Source organism: Microcaecilia unicolor, chromosome 11 (genome assembly GCF_901765095.1).
Source record: "Microcaecilia unicolor chromosome 11, aMicUni1.1, whole genome shotgun sequence".
NCBI classification, from domain to species: Eukaryota; Metazoa; Chordata; class Amphibia; order Gymnophiona; family Siphonopidae; genus Microcaecilia; species Microcaecilia unicolor.
In genome coordinates, this window is record NC_044041.1 from 136,780,847 (window position 1) to 136,794,857 (window position 14,011).

The window sequence follows — 14,011 nt, forward strand, 5'->3', positions numbered from 1 at the left end:
GTTAGAATGCTGTATAATGAAGCTTAACATAGTGCTTGTTGCAACGAGGCCTATGTGAGGTTCTATTTCTAAGAGGTATTAGATCTGCTATCTATGTGTGGTGTGAGATTTGCTAACTTCACACAATACAAATAAATTACCAAGTGGTTTACTATCTGTCTGCATCTGGCCTTTTGGCTGTCAGTCTCTCATGCTTTCCACATATCTCTGCTTTTCTCTTTGCTTCTCAGGGTGAAGTGGAATTCGCTCGCATCATGGCTTTGGTAGATCCCAACAACACAGGAGTTGTGACCTTCCAGGCTTTCATTGACTTCATGACCCGGGAGACTGCTGAGACGGACACATCAGAGCAAGTCATGGCTTCGTTTAAGATCTTGGCATCAGACAAGGTCAGTTCTGATAGCTCTCCTCTGACCAGCACTTCTTCAAAATTTCCAGAAGGGTAGCCATGTTAATTTTGAATAGTAAAAATAACAGTCTTGCTGCACCTTATCCGTGGTATCTCTAGCCAGAAATATTTGGGAAACAAGCAAGGTATGAAAGGGGGAAAGCCAAAATGGCATTTCCACACATCATGCCTACCACCACATCACAGACCACTCCCCTCACCTGCCTTTAAATGAGCTATATAAGACAGTGGCGTAGCAAGGGGGGGCGGTCCGCACCGGGTGTCAGCTCAAGGGGGGAGCTCCCTGCCATCTCCCCCCCCCCCCCCGGGTGCAGCACGATGAAACTCCTCCCCTTGGCGCATCAACACCCCCAGACACAGTGCCTACCCTCAGCTCCGTCCAACCAGCTCCCGCACCCTACCTTTAAAGAAATCTCGGAAGCCGTGGCGAGGCGCGGTGCATGTAAAAGAAGTGTGGATCGTCTCATCGGGCCTTCCCTCACTCTGTCTGTCCCGCAGTCCACTGACGCAACTTCCTATTTCCGCAAGGGCGGGACAGACAGAGCGAGGGAAGGCCCGATGAGATGATCCACACTTCTTTTACATGCAGGCACAAGGCGCTGTGCCTCGCCTCGCCACGGCTTCTGAGATTTCTTTAAAGGTAGGGTGCGGGAGCTGGTTAGACGGAGTTGAGGAGGGTAGGCACTGGGTCGGGGGGGGGGGGGTCATCGTGTTGCACCCGGGGGGGGGGGGGTGCAACGGCGAACCGCCCCGGGTGGCAGCCCCCTTGCTACGCCACTGATATAAGATACTATAAGAAAAAGTCCCCAGGGTTCACCCTTCCCTCCTTCTCTCACTCTCTCTCTCTCTCTAGAAATGCTTCTCTCCCTCTTTTTACCCCCTGCCTTTCTCTCTCTCTCTCTCTCTCTCTCTCTCTCTCTCTCTATGCTTCTCTTCCTCTTTTCACCCCTCCCACTCATTCTTTCTTCCTATTCTTGCACGTTGTACTAGGAATTCTCCTTCTTCCCTTCCTTCCCTCCTCCTCCTCCTCCTCCTCCTCCTCCTACTACTACACACACACACAACATTTCCTCCAGTTTTTGTCCTGTCTTCTTACTAGAAGTGCTTCCCTTTTCCTCTCACTCACACTCTCCCTCTCTGCTCACTTCCACTAAAGGCTTTTTCTTCCCTTCCTTTCTCCCTCCCTCCTTCCACAGATGCTTTCCTCTCTGTTTTTACCCAGTCGCTTCTTGCATGTCTCCATCCAACTAGACTCTGTTTTCTCTCCTTTTGCTCCCTCCATAGGGGTCACTATGGGGCAGCAAGTGCCACCCCCAAAAATGGTTTGCCACCCAGTTATTGCGGATATGGCTCCTTCGATTTTTCAGAATCATAACTCTCTTCTACCCACTGCTTCCTCTGCCACTACTTCTTTCTATAACATGCAGCAGCAGCAATAAAGCATAGAGAAGCCGCAGGGCCTTCCATCTTGCCTGCGTTGCTACACACTTTGCCAGTGCTGATTTCAGTCCTGCTTTCCTCTAAAGTCACTTCCTGTTTATGAGGGATGGGACCGAGATAGGCACCGGCAGAGCATGTAGCAGTGCAGGCAAGATGGAAGGCCCGTGGATTCTCTCTGCTTTATTGCCACTGCTGTGCATTGAAGAAAGCAGCAGTGGCAGAGGAAACAGCAGGTAAAAGAGAGGTATGATTCTGAACTGAGGCCAGGGAAGGAGTGCAGATGCTAAATGAGGAGGGGGAAATCAAGCAGATATGCTTGCACATGATGGGGGGGAGTGGGATGCCAGATATGGGCTAGGCAGTAGGTGAGATGATGAATTATGATGGGGAAGGAAGATAGAGGTCGACCGAAACTGCTACACGCTTTCGGTCAAAACCGAAACTGCAGCTGAATCTTATCGCCTAGTTTTGGTCAAAAATGAAACTAAAATTTGGTTGTGTGAATGTGAACCAATGAGCAGACCCTACAGAGATTATGAGTGGTGGTCTATTTGCACTTGTCCTCCGAACTGCTTCACCTAATTACAGCTCTACGATTTTATATATGCGGAGTTGAATATCAGTTCTTTGGATTTGAGTTAGTAACTTTACCCTGATGTGGGCATTCATATACGCCGAAACATGGACTGTATCGGGTCCATTCATATCTTCATTAATAAAGGATTGTTGGATAACATCTCCAGTGTTGGATTTGTCCTTGTTCAGCCTCTACTTTTGTCTAGTGTGACAACTGGGAGAGCCATTTTAACAAGGACGTCTCAACAAGTCTGGCACATTTAGGTTCCCAATTCAATACTGATGTAGTTAAATATCATCTGAGGCAGCAACTTTGTGAAAACATGTTTTAAAAAAAATTATGATTACTAGTATTTTATGCTTACCCAAACTGTGCACAAGTAACAAGAGAAAGTAGCATTGAGATGTTTCCCATTTTGTATTTAGTTATAAAACTGATTAAGAACAAGTATGCTATAGATTCTTCTTAATATAGGATAAAGGACTCCAGACACTGGTCTACATTGTGGACATTATACCAGCCTGATGCACAATTCAGAATAAAAAAGCACACTGATATTACTGAATGCGAGGACTATATGCACTGAAAAATTACAATTAAGAGCAATACATTTCTCAAATTTATAGTGTTAGTAGGGAAATGATATTACAATGAAATGAAATGTATATATTAGAAATTTTCTAATATATAAATTTCATTTCATTGTAATATCATTTCCCTACTAACACTATAAATTGTTGAATATTTGTGTTTGAAAACAATCACCACAGAATTCCTTTCTCATAGAATCTAGCTTCTGGGTATGCTGCATCTTCATCATACCCAATAGAGCCTGGAAATTCTTTAGAATTACCCAAATAGTATCCAAGCCAGAAATATATAATAATTTAAATAATCAAAAAACATACTTTATCTCCAAGAAAAATAGCCTCTGCAGTCTGCACACATGATCCAGTGGCATAGCTATGGGTGGGCCTTCTCTTTTTGCTAACTCAACTTTGTTGCGTGTTTTTCCTTTTGTTTAATTATTTTCTTTTAAAAAAAGAGTCCTTTATTTTATCAAGTTACCTTATTCCCCTGTAAGTTTTGGAGGAGTGGAGGAGTGGTTAGGGTGGTGGGCTTTGGTCCTGAGGAACTGAGTTCAATTCCCACTTCAGGCATAGGCAGCTCCTTGTGACTCTGGGCAAGTCACTTAACCCTCCATTGCCCCAGGTACAAATAAGTACCTGTATACAATATGTAAGCCGCATTGAGCCTGCCATGAGTGGGAAAGCGCAGGATACAAATGTAACAAAAAAAATAATATATTAGGGGGTTTCTGGGTCCCCTAAATTTAGGCTTATGTGGGGAAGGCTGTTAACAACCCCATCTGACACCAATCATTGGACCCACTACCTTACAATCTAAACTAATTAACCATGGATCAATCATGGACCAGACAATTCTGTCAAGGGTCTGTCTAGGGGTGTACATTTCCCCAGTCAGATCCAGAAGTCTTGTCATTTTATTCTGGTTAATCTTTTCACTGTCCATATCAAAGTAACAATTTCCCCATAAGTAAGAAATAAGGAAGATGAGAGACAGATTCAAGTTTGAAGTTTTATTACTCACCCAAATCAGTTTACATAGACACAGAGATGGAGCAAAGTATTCTTGTGAAGAGATCTTTTGACAGAGATGACACAGGTCAGCCTCTAGTCTCTAAGTCTTCTGTTACATACCAAATGCCAACCATATTTATACCCTTTTCTTTCATTAGGTTCTATGGAGCTCCAAAAAAACCATTCCTATGTAAATGGCCCAGGTGGCCAAATGACGCTTAACAGCAGATTTTGATAATTTTATTCCTGGAACAAACCCTCCCCCTTTTCCGGCAGATGGCCAGTCTTCTTCTAGCCACAATGTTTTTTCACTTCTCCTTTTTTCATGCACCTGTTATGAAGTCAGAAACTATCAAGCTAAAGTCAGCTTAGAAAATGTACTTTTTTTTTTTTAACCAATTCGTCCCTTGGCCTGTTTTACCCAGAATCCCTTAGGCTGGGCAAAGCTCTTCCAGCAGGTCCCAGGCTGGGTAGTAGGCAGTGTTGTGCTGGTAAATTTTTAACAGGCTCTCTCCATGGTCCACCTTGGCGCCCCCCCCCCCCCCCCCCCGTCCACCACTGCGCCCCCCATCCACCTCTGCGCCCCCCGCCCACCTCTGTGCCCCCCCCAAAAAAATTGCCGAGCTGGCTATAGCCGGGGGGGGGGGGGGGGCAATGCATTACTCTCTCCAGCAAAAAAAAAAAATTTAAATGATCCCCGGTTCCAATCTAATTCATGTTTAATATAGGATAAAATGCCATAACTAAGTAAATAAATATAAACTTTTAACGTTCAGCACCTGATTCTCAAAGTGGACATATTCCAAACACTATAATGAAAATAAAATTATTTTTTTCTACCTTTGTTGTCTGGTGACTTTGTTTCTCTGATCATGCTGGCCCAGTATCTGCTTCTGCTGCTCTCTATCTGTTCCCTTGACTCCGTTTCCAGGGCTTCCTTTCCATTTATTTCTTTCCTCCTTTCTTCTTCTTTTCTGGTCCTCCACAGACTTGATTGTACAGTGGATCCAGCTTCTGCCTATTTTCTCCATCCATGTGCAGTTTTTCTCCTCACTTCCTTTTCCCTCATCTAATCTCCTTCCTTTATCTTCCCTCCATGTCCAACATTTCTTCTCTCTCCCTTCCCTCCCCTCCATCCATGTCCTGAAACTCTCCTCTCTCCCCTGCCTCTCTCTATCCATCCATGCCCAGCAATTCTCTTCTCTCCCCTCCCCTGCCCCTCTCTACCCATCCATGCCCAGCAATTCTCTCCCCTGCCCCCCTCTACCCATCCATGCCCAGCAATTCTCTCCCCTGCCCCCTCTACCCATCCATACCCAGCGATTCTCCTCCCACCTGCCCTCCCCTCCCGCTCCCATCCATGTCCAGCGATTCTCCGTCTCCCCCATCCTCCCCTCCCGCTCCCATCCATCTTTTTCTATTACCTCCATCGAAGCGCCACATTATTTAAAGCCCTGCTGCCCGTCTCCAGCCTTCCCTGCTTGCTTCGTGATGAGTTCGTTCCCCTCAGTCCCGCCTTCACGGAAAAAGGAAATGACGTCAGAAGGCGGGACTAAGGGAACGAACTCATCACGAAGCAAGCAGGGAAGGCTGGAGACGGCAGCAGGGCTTTAAATAACATGGCACTTCGACGGAGGTAATACAAAAAGACAGATGGGAGCAGGAGGGGAGGGTGGGGGCGAAGGACATCGCTGGACATGTTTGGGAGGGGAGGTAAGCATGGCCTGTGATGGTGCCCTCCTGCCATGCTTACCTTGTGTAATGGAGCCAGCTCGCCCCGAAGAACAACCGGCTCGCAAGAGCTGTCAAAATTTAACAAGCGGCTCTTGTGAGCCGGTGCGAGCCAGCTCCAGCACACCACTGGTAGTAGGCCTCAGGCTCGTACTATATTTATACAGCTCCCCTCTTGCTGTCCCCGCAGCGGGGGCAGCATAAAAAAAAAGAATATCTAGATTACTACCGTCTTTTCCAGAAGGTGTTAAGACTGCAATGTGGGGGGTAGGTATTGATCTCTGAGAACTTCAGTGAACCTGTACTGTGCAGGGTGCATGAAAAACCAGAAGTTATATGCATAGGTGTTATATGCATAACAGTGGGAAGTATGGTGTTCCCTTTACTTTACCCAATCCGTGGTCTGTTCCTAAGCCCAGATGTAACCCCTCTTGAAACTTTTTCAAATCTGTGGTAAATCACACAAATATGTTCATCCAATTACATTAAAGCTATTTCTACAAATCTACAAGCATGATTATATATGATAATGCATAAGAAAAAAGATATATATGATTGCTATATTCTTAAAAATGTTCTACTATAAGCTGATTAAAAAAAAAATATATATATATATATATATTCTTTGCAGATATATTGATTACATATTTGTTTGTTTCTCTTAGCACTCAGCAATCCTATATGTTCTACTAAGTAGCTGCAGAACTTTCTAATGCATCAAGTAATGATTGACACAGGAAAACAAAATGTGTAGCTTAGGGCTGAGCAAACCCATGAAAGGGATGTGAGGCTTGCTAGGTTAAATGACTTAGATAATATTGTATCCTTTGGTGAAAGTATAGAAACCAATTAAGGGCAAAGATTATAGAGAATGTAAAGCAAATGATGGAAAGAATTTCAGCCACAATTTTCCAAACAGTCAATTCGGGAATGGGCCACGCTGGGTGAATCATTAGCATCAGGGTAGGGTAGAATTAGGTACCTTATTGGTTACGGTAGAGCTTATAATGGAAAGTGGAGAAATATCAGCCAAAGCAGAAGGCTCAGGAGAAGTAGAGGGAAGTTCAGATAGGGTATGGTTCTCAGTAGAAAAGGTAGTAGTTGCTGTGTTACTATCAGGAGAAGAGGAGTTAGGACGAAGTACAGTGTAATTGTTAGTGGGGAGAGAACTGAATGTAGCATTTTCAATAGGTAATATGGAATTATCTGTGGAAAATGTTTCCAATTCGGAAGTTCCATCTGGCAATGTGGGGACGTCTGTGGTAGGGGAAATAGAAATTTCAACAGGAATTCCAAATAGCAGTGGAGCTTTCAGTTGACAAGGTAAAGTTGTCAGTGAAAACGATATCAATACAATTACCCTTCAATGAGGTGTCTGACTTAACAGGAGCCACACCTAACAGTGCAATTATTAAAAATGCAATACCCACACACAAGACAGTAAAGCATACAAGTCCAATAATACTCAAACGAGCAGTTGGAAAACAAAAGATGATGGAGTCATCTTGCACCAAGCACTGAGAGGTCAGCAACAGTAAGATTCCGTTGAAGAACTGTAGGTGGTGGCGCTAAACAGATGATCTCTTGCAAGGCAAATGTCATTAGTGACTGGAATTTGTTGCATGTAAATAGTCTTGTGAGGGAAAGGAATGATGCAAACTGCTAAGTAGGTTGGAAACTTCAAGGTGTATGTTTTGAAGGACGTAGAAAAGATTAGAAGCTTCAAGATATATGTTCTGAAGGACATAGAAATCTGGGGATTCAGGAACAATCAATTGTCCGAATAGAACCTGTATGTTCACAAGTTGGTCACATAGATCAGGCAATGGGATGAGTGGTGGCTGGGGAATCAGTGTAGGTGGAGATTCTGGAGTTTCATGATGACTTGGTGTTGGTGTTGGTGTTGGTGAGCAAAGGAGCAATAAAGGTGGAAGCTGTTGGTCTGTCAAGGGAAGTGGATGGTTCTGTGGTGAATGGGCTGGAAACATCTGGTATATCTTTCAAGTGGACCCAAGACGTGTGGTCCTGTAGCTTGACAGTTGTAGCAGATAGTGCCTCAACCTGGAAGGGTCTAACGTAAATTGGGCCTGTAGCAGTCTTGTAATACTTGTGCTGTACAAAATTGGGTTTTTCCATGTCTTTATCCTATATCCCCCTCTTATGGCTTGCGCAATCTGAATGGAGCAAGACATATATGTTATCTCAAAACAGATAAATGCCATGGTTATCATGTAGAAAACCCATATACTAGATGTGTCTTCTAAAGTTAGCATTGCTCTCTGATATTCGGAATGCGGTGTGGGCACTTAGTTGCAATAGAGTCTACATTTGGTCACACTTGAAAAATGGCATGAAGATTTTGGAAAAAATTATTTCTCATTGGAGTTGTTGAAATGGCCAGGTATTCTCTTGTCAGAGTTCAGGCTGTATCGAGGCTGAAGATTAGGTATAAGTAGTCTTCACCTGTGTTTGATCACCTTTCCCCAAGGGTTGAGCCCCTAGGTTCGAGCGGCCTGCAGGACTTACTCGTTTGAAATGGTGGACAAGTAATGATACAACAGATAGAGTAGAACCGGGATATGGGTTGACTCTCGTAGCCCAATCTTAGTGAAGGATCCCTGCATTTAGGGCACATCTTCAGTCTTGATATTGCTGATTAGGCTTCAGCATTCTGTATGGACAGTTCGGAGATCAGTATATTCAGGATCATCAAGACAATCTAAATAATACAGCAGTAAACAAAGAATTTCTCATGCGAGTGAACATATTATAAAGATATGTTGCAGGTGGTTATTTAGGTTCCAAATGACCATTTCCATAGGGAGATAAAGAATAACATAATGGACTGTTAAACAGAACCAGGAAGGGAGTAAATTCCGTCTACCCCAAAAATAATGAGCAGAAAAATTTAAAATATTTAGAAGAAACAAATCCAGAATATTGTAGAAAACCAAATGTAGTACAATGGACAAGTGTCCAAGAGGATTTTGAATCACATTTTACATTGGTGTAATAGCTAAGGAACACACAATTTAGAATAAACTCGATCATATATAGCATTAATTTTTAAATGTAAAATATAGTGGGAAGCATGTTGCAAAAGAAATAAAATGTACTGCGAGACAGGATTAATAGAGCATCCTGAAAGTTTCTACTGGTTAAGAAAGTATGGAACCAGCAGATTAGATCAGAAATGATACCTTAACTGTTCGGAAAGCCCCGCTTGTCTGGCCAGGACAAGAGAAATTTCCTTGCAAGAAATGGTACTGAAATACGCAGAGTAACATTATGAAAATTTCAGATTTTACACCCACCATAAGGTGACTTCAAACATAAATGATTTATATTTCTTTACAATATTATACATTGAAACCAAAAAGTGACTGTCTCATTAATTTATAACTGAACAATGCATTGTTTTTATTGAAATGATCCCATATCAAATTAAATAACATAGCTATTCCCGAGACAATATACGCTCATAGTCGATTTCTTGTCTCTGCAGTTGACAGGGAATCCCATGGAATTAACAATAATCATCTGGTTTAGCTATGCCATTTCCAAAGAAATACAGATGGATACATACAGACAAACAATTAAAAGTGTAGTCCAATCTTTACAAATCACAGGAGCAGGAAAAGAAAGACCACACTCATACACATACACACAGAAAGTGGACATAGCAGCAAATGTAAAGGGTGGGGTTTCTAGGTAGCCTAGAACAATATTCCAGGGCAACTATAGTCTAGAACTTAATTTTTAATGACCTTGATTTATAATGTAGAGATAGTGTAGGTGACTAGTGCAACAAAATATTAAGAAAACTAAACTAATAAGCTACCAAAGTATGCAAGGACTAGCTTAACAGGTAAAGAAAGAAAAATACACCCTGGCAATGACAAATTCCAGCGCTGAGGGTTACAGGGTATTTCCATAGAGGTAGGAGCCTATTGCTGAGTAAGGAGCTTATGCTGTGGTGAGGGTCTAACGCGGGGTTGTGGGCATTCACAGACAAAGTGGCCAAGGACACAGCAGCGGTAGCAGCGAATAAAAGTACGTCCATCAGGGTTAACAGGAGCACCGGGAGATGATCTTTGTCTTCATATATCCTGGGAATTGGGGAGGTAAGTTCCATTGAAATGAACTTATTGAAGTCATCAAAACCAGCTGGGGTTCGGACTACACCTAGTCATTGTGATTGGCGTTGGTCTGGGTTCCATAGAGGGAATTATTGGCAATCAGGAGGGGGTGGACGCATCTGTTTTCTGGGCCAGTGGTGTGGTGGGTCATTACACTCAGCGGCAAAATGTCCCTTTTGTCGACAGCGAAAGCATACAATACCTGCATGGCAATTTGGACTAGCCTCATTATTACCGGGGGTGCCTCTTTGGAAGCCCATCTGAGGCTGTCTTCCTCGAGAGTCAGGGTAATCAGTTCTGCGGTCCGGACCATAAGGCCTGGGACCTTGATTTCTAGCATTATTGCCTGTGCGATTGTCAGCATACATAACCAGACCAAGAGGGTTATGCCGTTCGCAATCTCGAAAATCAGGGCAATCACGGGGGCAGTTAGAATCCCTAAATGGGTTATGTACCTTGGGGAAGTATTTTATGTTGTCACCCTCATATGACTGATGATTATGGGGTCTGGCATCATGATTAAAGTTGCCAGGTGGAAAAGGAGCTCTGGTATAGTGGCTTGTGCTCTGAGCAACACGATCGGACCGGTAACTATCCCTGCATTCATAAGCATAGTGGCCAAATTTAATGCATTGGCAACACTGAACTTTGGAACGACGTCCATTGGGGCAACAGGAACTAGGATAGTAGCTAGATTGTGATGGGTTAGGTCTGTTGGGGTATGATGGGTCAGGCTCTTGGCAACTAGGGGTGGCTTCTACAGGAGGCCGCGCAACGGGCAGCTGTTTCAGATTAACCTTACCAGAGATCTTTAATGATGTCAGATCAATAGCATCCGGAATCACTTCGTCAATGACAGTGGAAATCCATCTACTGATAATTTGATAATGTAGTTCACAGGTAGAATCTGGTGTGTATGTTCTTACAAAGGCAACTAATCTTTTGAGAATGTTTACATTAAAAGTATCATTTTTAGGCCAACAAAGACCTGCCCAAACTTTATTCCATTTATACCAAATTTTGCAAAATTTTATAAGATTCTTGCGGTCTCCTGGAAAGTGACTTATTACTCTCTCAAGAGGCAGCATAATAAAATGAGTAGTGGAACCCTAGGATTGTGAAACACTTATATATAGGTTGTGGCAAATTCTAATAACAAATCCAGTCCTATAAAACACCTATTTCACTATTATTTCAAAAAGAATTCTTAATATAATATTGAAACCCAAAAACTAGATGATAACACCAACTCTGAAGTATTACCACTACTAACGTGGTAACGATCATCAGGTACACAGGGAGAATGTTAGAGGCTGACCAACTCTTGGAAAGCACAAAAATGACTCAACCTCTCTACTGCCTTACCCTGCGTATGTGGGTAGACAGATAGCATCAGCCAATAGCGTCAGAACGAGGATTGGCACTGTGCAAATCTTATCTAACTATCCAGCTCATAATCGAAAATGATCGCTGGCCATTTTCCGACACAAATCAGGAGATGGCCGGCGATCTGGGAAAAGCGGTGAAATCGGTATAATCAAAAGCTGCTTTTTTTGACAGCATCGCCGCTTTCCTGTCGCCTCGCCAGCGAAAGTTCAAAGGGGTGTGTCGGCGGTGAAGCGAAGGCAGGACATGGGCGGGTACGGGCGTGCCTACCAGATAGCCGGCTTTCGCCGATAATGGAAAAAAAATACGGCGTTAAGCAGTATTTCGCCGGGTTTACTTGGTCCTTTTATTTTCACGACCAAGCCTCAAAAAGGTGCCCAAACTGACCACATGACCACCGGAAGGAAGCGGAGATGACCTCCCCATACTCCCCCAGTGGTCACTAACCCCCTCCCACCCAAAAAACCCCACTTTAAACACTTTTTTCCAGCCTGTATGCCAGTCTCAAATGCCATACCCACCTCCATGACAGCAGAATGTGTTCTGTCCTCCAACAGCCTTTTCCTGCTTGTGATGTGGCTCTGGGGTGAGTATGACACCTCTGTTATTTTTCACTGCAGAGTCACATCAGCAATGCATTGTGGTGGGTGTAGGTATTGGTAGTTGGTAGGCTCTACTCCCCTGGTGCTTTCCCCCTGCTTACTGGGTCAGAGTGTGCCCTGTTTTGTTTCCTGTTGTAGTCCATGCGGTAGTGGCCATTTTTGTAAGCCAGTTTTAGATCCCTTTCCTGTGTTACCCACGTTAGAGAACGTAGTTCTTACCTTGAATGGTGCTGAAAGAGGGTATTGTACACCATTGTGCCAGCTCTGACCTACTGCTTATCTTAGTACCAGGGGACTCTTTGCCAGTGGGGCACAACCTCTAATCTGCAGTTAACTGTGAGTAAACGTGCTTATTCAAATAAAGGACTTTTTCAAAGAGATTAGTCTTCAGGTGTCAACTGATGTGCCAAAGTTATACAGCAGCAATAAGTCCTAGAGGCTATAAGCAGGTCCCTGGAGCACTTTTAGTGGGTGCAGTACATTTGTGGGTAGTGGGGTTTTTTTTTGGGGGGGGGGGGGGGTTGGGGGGCTCAGCTCCCAAAGTAAGGGAGCTATGCACGTGGGAGCTTTTCTGAAGTCCATCGCAGTGACCCCTAGGGAGCCTGGTTGGTGTCCTGGCATGTCAGGGGGGCCAGTGCACTAAAAATGCTGGCTCCTCCCATGGCCAAATGCCTTGGATTTGGCCAGGGTTTGAGATGGCCGACATAACTTTCCATTATCGCTAAAAAATGATGCCGGCCATCTCAAACCCCGGCCAAATCCAACGCATTTGGCTGGCCGGAACCGTATTATCGAAACAAAAGATGGCCGGCCATCTTTTTCGAAAATACGGGTCTGGCCAGCTGTTTGTGGCACTGCCAAAATACATCACCGGCCATGTATTTCGCCAGGGCCGTTCGATTATTCCCCTCCACATGACTCAAATGTCCATCATTCCCTAAACTATACCTAACCATATCTCCAATATACCCTAAGCTATATCTAGCTATATCTCCAATAGTCCCTAAACTGTATCTAACTATATCACCATTATCTATATCTGCAATGACTCAAATATCTGTTATGTATCTACTATGACTCAAATATCTCTTAATGTCTAGACCTCATACAGCCTCTCCAAAGAACTGGCTCCTCCCATGGCCAAATGCCTTGGATTTGGCCAGGGTTTGAGATGGCCGACATAACTTTCCATTATCGCTAAAAAATGATGCCGGCCATCTCAAACCCCGGCCAAATCCAACGCATTTGGCTGGCCGGAACCGTATTATCGAAACAAAAGATGGCTGGCCATCTTTTTCGAAATACGGGTCTGGCCAGCTGTTTGTGGCACTGCCAAAATACATCACCGGCCATGTATTTTGCCAGCGCCGTTCGATTATTCCCCTCCACATGACTCAAATGTCCATCATTCCCTAAACTATACCTAACCATATCTCCAATATACCCTAAGCTATATCTAACTATCTCCAATAGTCAATCACTTATAATCTGGAGAGGTAGACCATGTAAATGAAAAATATGCTGGATGAAATTCTTGGCAAGAGTAGCGGCCGAGGGGAGAGATTTCATGGGAATGAAATGGGCCATACGGGCGAATCGACCCACCACAACCCAAATGACCGTGTGACCTTGGGACGGTGGTAAATTTTTATTTTATTATATATTTGTTGCATTTGTATCCCGCATTTTCCCACCTATTTGCAGGCTCAATGTGGCTTACATGGTACCGTGTCGGCATTCGCCAATTCCGGTATGAACAGATCAGTGCTTTTTTTGTAGAAAAAAAGGTGCAGGTACTCATTATGGGCGGGGCCACCACATATGGCTCCACCCCTATGATAGCCACACCCCTTATACCAGCCATGGCGCATATAAACAGACATCATTGAACATATTATACTAGTATAGAAGAAAAAAAAATAACATGATTTTTTTCATTATAAATAATTTCTGTAAGCTCTTACAGCTCCAGTATACCCAGTGCAAAATAAGACAGCAGATGTAAATTCTCAAATTGGACATATTTCAAACACTAACATGAAAATAAAATGATTTTTTTCTACCTTTGTTGTCTGGTGACTTTGTTTTTCTATCCATATTGGTCCCAGTCTCTGATTCTGCTGCTC

At 43.7% G+C, this 14,011-nt stretch overlaps 1 protein-coding gene across 1 annotated transcript in view; it reads left to right on the forward strand.

Annotated features, from left to right (window-relative positions):
- ACTN3 (actinin alpha 3) overlaps positions 1 to 14,011 on the forward strand; it is a 368,054-nt gene that overhangs the window by 294,236 nt on the left and 59,807 nt on the right. Inside the window, exon 20 of the mRNA XM_030217755.1 lies at positions 231 to 389. Coding sequence (XP_030073615.1) covers positions 231 to 389 — 159 coding nt within the window. The remainder of the gene's footprint in view (positions 1 to 230; positions 390 to 14,011) is intronic.